The sequence below is a fragment of the Phaseolus vulgaris genome, chromosome 8 (genome assembly GCF_000499845.2).
Source record: "Phaseolus vulgaris cultivar G19833 chromosome 8, P. vulgaris v2.0, whole genome shotgun sequence".
NCBI classification, from domain to species: domain Eukaryota; kingdom Viridiplantae; phylum Streptophyta; class Magnoliopsida; order Fabales; family Fabaceae; genus Phaseolus; species Phaseolus vulgaris.
This window is the reverse complement of record NC_023752.2, coordinates 59,042,063-59,048,890: the sequence shown is the minus strand read 5'-3', so window position 1 is coordinate 59,048,890 and position 6,828 is coordinate 59,042,063. Positions and strand designations below refer to the sequence as shown.

Here is a 6,828-nt window from a genome sequence, read left to right as displayed (position 1 = left end):
TACCCAACTACTAGTGCATGCAAGGTCATTTTCTTTCTACCCTCTTGCCTTATGCTGTCATAATCAAGATACCTTATAATCAAGATACATCTAAAGCTACGAAATCTTTTTATAAATCAATTTTATAAAGTTGAGCAGACTTAAAGTCCATTTTTAATATGATATTAAAGTTATTTAGAGTTTTTTCTAGTAAGAATTTGTTAAGTTTATAAGAGGTTATTTGCTATCGGACTTTGAATCATCCATAAATATATAGTTGCATGTATGTTTGAGAATGTGTTAGAGATCTTACATTGATTAAAAAATTTATAGTATATAGGTAGATATAAACCTTAACTTATACATTAGATTATTCTTGTAAGGTTCAGTTGATTATTTAAGCATAATCAAGATACATCTAAAACTAGCTATCTCAAGTTAATAAGAAATATCGATATTTCATAATATATAAATTAATACAAACCTCTTTATAAACTAATTTTATAAAATTTAGTTAGACTTAAAGTTCATTTTTAATATGGTGCAGGGTTATTTTGAGTCTTTCTTAACAAGAATTCATTAAGTTTATCAAGTCATTCGCTATCGAACTTCAAATCACTCATTAATATATAGTTGCATGCATGTTTGGAAATATGTTAGAGATCTTACGTATTGACAAAAATAATAATATTGTATACTATATAGATGAATGTAAACCTTTAACTTATAAACTAGATTATTTTTATAAGTTTCAATTAAACATAAAATTCAATTTTTAATAAAAAATAATCTATTATTAGTTGTTGGTCTTTTTTTTTTCTTTTATTCAAAGTCTTTTATTTAGCAATTTTTGTGGGACCAGAAAAAGAAAAATTATATTTAAAAATGATGATGGTTGAGAGTAATAAATTTTGGAAAGGGACAAGCATCGAATTTAAGATTGTAGAGTGTAGGAAGGTGAGAGACGGCTACTTTTTCATTTGTTGGCTTAAATTTACTTTGATGGATGGTGAAATTGAGGCTATTATAAGCCATAAATTTGCATGTGATGACAGCGAGGAACCTATTCCAGTTAAAGTGGGAACAATTTTCCCACCAACTTTAACAGCATCTATTCACAATTACTTACGAGCTAGCATACCTGAATCCTTCTAAGTGGCTTAAAATGGGAATGGTGCCAGATGCAGAATAGATACAAACATAGTCCTTTTTACCCCCTTCAAGTACCAAGATCATATACAAAAACATGGTGGAATTGAAGAGTTTGAAAAAAGAAGTCAAAGTGATAGAATTTTATTACTTATTGAAGGAAGAAGATTAAGTATGAAAACGAAATCAATTTATTTCAATGAAACAGATCAATCAACAATAGGACAAGTGGTGTTGCATACACAAAAAAAATAGATTCTATAAATAGTTAATTGAATGAACAGATCAACAATACACATGAATGCAAGCAGACCTACCATGTGTACAATTTTCAGTGGAATCTAGTCCTAACCTAAGACTTACCTGCATATATTCATTTCAAATAAAGCTCAGATTTTCTTACATGAATTCAAAATAACAATTAATACACTTATTAAACAATCTCATTCTTGCAAAAAAAATAAAAATATTTTATTGAAAATCAATCAGTCAAATTTAACTTGCAAAAATTAGACTATTACCATTTTAGAATTGAGAAAATAACAAAGTATACAACATACTATCAAACACCACCTTATTCTCACTGTTTAAATAAATTTCAAATGATAATCTTCAGAAAATACTTTCCAAAATGATAATAAATTTTTCACATGCCCTAAAAATTACTTTTCCAAATAATATATTTAAAAGCCAAAGAAAAAAGTGTATTAGCAATAAGATGAACAGATACCTTAAACCTTAATCAACCAAGACTAATGGGTCCAAAACAACACTTGTATGTGTTCGTTGAGTAACCACCTCCCCTTCTAAAAACAGCATCGTAGGGTAACAAAAACAATTAATCAATTAATTAAATAAATATTACTATAAGAAATTGGTAATACTAATAGTAAATAATAACACTACTTGATTTTGTGGGATCATGGTTCAAGTCTGATCTTTTATTTTAATAATATTTTTAATAACTAATTGATGAATTTATAAAGATAAGATACGATAATTAAATTTATTTAATACTTTTTTTAATAATATTAATAAGACATTTAAATATTTTAATACGAATAATGATATTCAAAAGGTATAATTAATAATAAATATAATAAATAGAGATTAAAACAAGATTTTATACTAATTATTATAAAGAGTGAGAAATGAGTTAATATTATATTAAAAAAAATATTTTAAAAGAGAGAGACAAATGGAATATTTTGATCTAGGATCTCAATATTCTTATACCGGAACAAATTTAAAAATATATAATAATAATAAAATCAATAAAAATTAAAATAAATTAAATTTTGAGATAAAGGTCAAGTAGATTAAATAATCAAGATAACATTAAGATGTATTAGGAATAAATTAAAGAGCATAAATTATACTGATCGCAGCCTAAGAGGGTGTGAAAAGTGATAAGCAATGCAATAACAGCAGTAATTTAAAACTATGCAAAAAAAAAAATTAGAACATGTGAATAACTAATATAGTAAAAAGGATATAACTAAATAAAAATAATAATTGAACTAATATAAAAATAACCAGTGAGAACAAATAAATAATTAAAGTCTCAACATAAACAGATTTGATGTATATATAGATACTCAATCTTTGTTGTTTTTACCAGGTGCATGCATATGTATGAAGAGGTGGTGAAAATGACCAATAATGTTGACTCTCGATAGCATCATCTTATTTTTATGAATTTCATGTACTTTTTAAAACTAGTGTGTATTTTTGTATGGAGCTAAAATTATGAGCATAAATCAATACGTAGTTAATATAAGTTTGGATGTAATAAAAAAAATCAACTTTATGCATTAATAAATGTACGAATTGGAGATTTTAAAAATCATGAAAAATACTTCCTTTTCAGATTTTTTTTTTGCTAAACGTTGGGTAATGCCTAAAAAAATCATCTTATTTTAAAAATTATTATTTTTTAGTGAAAAAAAAAACTGTTCCAAACAGAAAAAATGTGTATGAAAAAATAATTATGAAAAAGGTTGGAATTAATGAATAAAATAGGTGAGTGGATGAGCGCAACATCCGGAATAGTTCCTTAAAGTGAGCCACATTGGGCTTAGCAGAGGAAGACATTTTCCAGCTTTGAAGATATCCACTTTCCATCAACATGGGATGGAATGGGACACAATACAACTTACAAGGACTTCTCCCTTATCCCAATTTCACATTCCATGTACTCATCTCAACTTTCATCTTCAAACCCTTACTAATCATCATTGTTTATTTTATTTCTTAGTATAAGATATTTTTAGAAATACTACAAAATATTTTATAATAATTATATTTATAAATTAATTTTATAAAGTTAAATTATAGTTATTTTCTAATATCATATCAGAATCATTTATAGTCTATTTTAGTAAAAGTTTGTTAATCTTATCGAATTAACATATACGAGTTGTTAGAAACATCTATTAAAAATAAAGATATATGAATCATTTTATAAAATTATTTAGACTTAAAGTTATGTTCTTGTACATACTTTCTATATTATTTTTATAATGTTTTTCTTATAGGATTTTTGTGTGTTTTGAATACACCCAACCCAACAAGACATTTTACTTTGTATGATCTTATTTTCCTAGAATTATTTATTTTCATTGTTCTAAAATGAGAAAATATATTTTTAGTCTGGAATGTTATATTATATGTAAAAACTGTTAAAAAATGTTTTGTGACAGTGGGTAGAGGGAAGGGTGCGATAAGGGAGTTGCATTCGGGGAACAAGAAATATCATATTCGGATAAAGTCGAATCTTACTCTGCCCGTGAAAAAGATTATGATAAAATTGATAATGCAATAAAAAAAAATAGCACGTACTAATCTTATCCAACGCATCTTAAAGCTTTACTTATAAACCGTCCAAGTCTTCTCTTCACAACACACAAAAAGGTTGTTGTGTTGCGATTCTATTTCGAGTAAACCTTTAGAACAGAGAAAAGTGTGCCTATATGTTTTCAGGCATTCACTGCTAGCCACAGATACAAATCGTTGCGTGTGGTGTATTGGTGGGGAAGAACAACAACAAAGTTCAGACATTAAAACCCCAAAAGGGTATTTCAGAAACAAGATTTGTAGGACAGAGATGGAACACCCAAAGTATAAGGTTGTCGAAGCTGATCATAACAAGGGACCAGTTAATGAGTGTGTTCTTGCTCGTTCTTTTTCTTTTTCTGAGTCCGAGTCTGAGTCAGGAATTTCTTCATCGTTGGATTCTGATTCCTTTGAAGAGGTTACATCCTCTGTTTCTTCTTCTTCTTCGGCTGAACAATTTGCAACTGAACCGTTGAATGATATGTCTTCCTTGTTTCAACAACTTCCTGTCAAGTAAGCTTCTTTTGCCACTGCTTTTGTTCTGAGTTTGTAAAAGTTTCAAACACTTTTTGTTCTAGAATACAACAGATTACACCATGAATCAGAAACCATGATTCATGATCTGAGTTGTTGTAAGTGGGTCTAAATGTAAGAATCATTTATACAATTTTCTGAATCAATAATGTTATTGTTATGCATGGCAATTGTGAAAGAAAATTTTCTGAAGGTTGTGTTTGATAATGTGTAGGAGGGGGCTTTCCAAGTATTACCAGGGAAAGGCAGAGTCTTTCACTTCATTGGAAAAAGTGAGGAGATTGGAGGATCTAGTGAAGCCAGAGAATCCATACAATAAGAAGTTCAAGTCTTGCAGAAGCTATGGAGGAGTAATGGGTGAGTCTGAGAGAGAAAAGTGCACCACTACTTCTTCCAGTGCTATTATCTCTAAGCAGGGAAGTGAGAAGAACTTCATGGTTAGAAAACCTCCAATTCTACCTCATAGATCTACCACTACCACCTCCATTCCTAATCAAACTGCTTTGTTTGTTTGAAAAATGGAAGAAACAAGTTGTTGTTTGTGATCTAATGGTTTTGGTTCTTTTGGTGGATTAGTATTGGTTTTAGAAATTTTCAGTCATAATCTTTAAAAATGTAATTAGTGGTATGTTGATTTAGTTAGTTTTTTTCTCTCAAAGAAAACGGATAAGAAGATTAAGTTTAGGACATCTGTTAATAAAATGGTTATAAAAGAGATTAGTGATTTATAATTTGCCGATGATCGGAAAATTGTTTAATCTGTTATTAGCATGGCGTTCCAATTTATACTGCAAGTAAAATTTTCAATAAATATTAAATTGACTGGTATAACTTCTTTAATTATTTGTTTATATGGGATTGATACCAATATTACAGTATCTACTTCGCCAATTTATAATTTGTTAATAAGATATGAGGCTAAGACACACTCGTGAGACATACGTATTGAACAGTAACATACTCGTACTATACTTGTAGGATACGTATCGGTGAAATGTACAATTCAAAAAATATTTGTAAGATTTCTGACAATTTTAGTATTTTTAAAACAAAATTTTAAAAGAAAAAAATATATTAATTTTTTAAAATTTAAATTTGTTGTATAATTTTTTATTATGATTATAAAAATAAAGAACAAATTCTTTTGAATAGTCATGGAAATAATCTTTTTACTTCAAAAAGAATTTGAAACATACTTCTGCACGTAAATCTTTATTGTCAATTTATATAATTAATATATAGATTTGTTCATGTGTCCTAAATTTTATAAATTATACATATCTTTTATGTCCGTGTTCGTGTAGTATCAATGTTCGTGTTAGTGTTTGTTTGTAAGTAACTTTATTTAAATATTTTTTTAAAATAAAGTAAGTAAATTAGAGTTACTGATCAGAAAAATATTAGTATTTTTTATATTTAATTTTATAAAGAAGTTAATTTTATTTAAACTTATATTTTTAGTACAATTATTTTGAATTTTTATAAACAATATTTTTACTTGAATTAAGTTTTGCAATACTTTTTTTTCATTTGAGTTTATATATTAAATAATAATTTTAAAAAACTATTTAAAATTGAAGAAAAAAAAAAGTATTTACAGTATTTGTGAATATAAAATAATCAGTAAAGTAAAGCAGATAGCAAGATATATAATTGAACGGAATTTTTTTGGGAATAAATAGCAACTATTTGTATATAGTGAACTCCATTTATTAACATAATATATTAAAATTTACATGTAGTTAAATAATAAAATTGGAAAAATATGTAATTCAAGACATATGTTATAATATAAAAAAATAAATAATATTATATAATAGGATGAAATATTATGTTAAAAAAAATTATTGTTGTTTATTGAATAGAAATTTGTATTATTTATCACTAGTACAAAAACGTTCATTAATGATGGTTAAAAAGGTCATATAAAGACAGTTCTCGAGTCGTCGTTATAAATCAGTTATTTATAACAATGGTTACTGTCGTTATAAAATCACATTAATAACACATGTTAAAACGCTGTCAAATAACAATGATTTTTTTTAAAAATGCATTTTTAACGATAGTTCTAGTGGAGAATCATCGTTATAAATGTTTTTAACGACGATTCTAGTGGAAAACCGTCATTATAAGTGTATTTTTCATAAAAATATATTATTATATATTTTTTTTAATCTTAAATAAAATATCAAATTTTCATAACAATAATACATGTAATATCATAATTTAAATATGAAAGTCTACAATAAGCTCTATAAATATATGAATTTTTTTTATGTCATTCTAAAGTGTTATACATGATTACCTTAAAGTGCATCTAAATAAGTTTCT

General features: G+C 26.4%; 1 protein-coding gene across 1 annotated transcript; it reads left to right on the top strand.

The window, feature by feature from the left end:
* The first annotated feature begins 4,023 nt into the window (after positions 1 to 4,023).
* LOC137826770 (protein OXIDATIVE STRESS 3-like) lies at positions 4,024 to 5,228 on the top strand. Its single transcript, XM_068632907.1, has 2 exons — positions 4,024 to 4,476; positions 4,712 to 5,228. Exons 1-2 carry the CDS (start codon positions 4,235 to 4,237, stop codon positions 5,010 to 5,012), a joined length of 543 nt encoding a protein of 180 aa, XP_068489008.1. The 5' UTR covers positions 4,024 to 4,234; the 3' UTR covers positions 5,013 to 5,228.
* The last annotated feature ends 1,600 nt before the right edge of the window (positions 5,229 to 6,828 follow it).

Coding starts and splice junctions, on each gene's coding strand:
- LOC137826770 (XM_068632907.1), top strand. CDS start 4,235: ATGGAACACCCAAAGTATAAGGTTGTCGAAGCTGATCATAACAAGGGA. Junction 4,477..4,711: donor TTTCAACAACTTCCTGTCAA/GTAAGCTTCTTT, acceptor GATAATGTGTAG/GAGGGGGCTTTCCAAGTATT.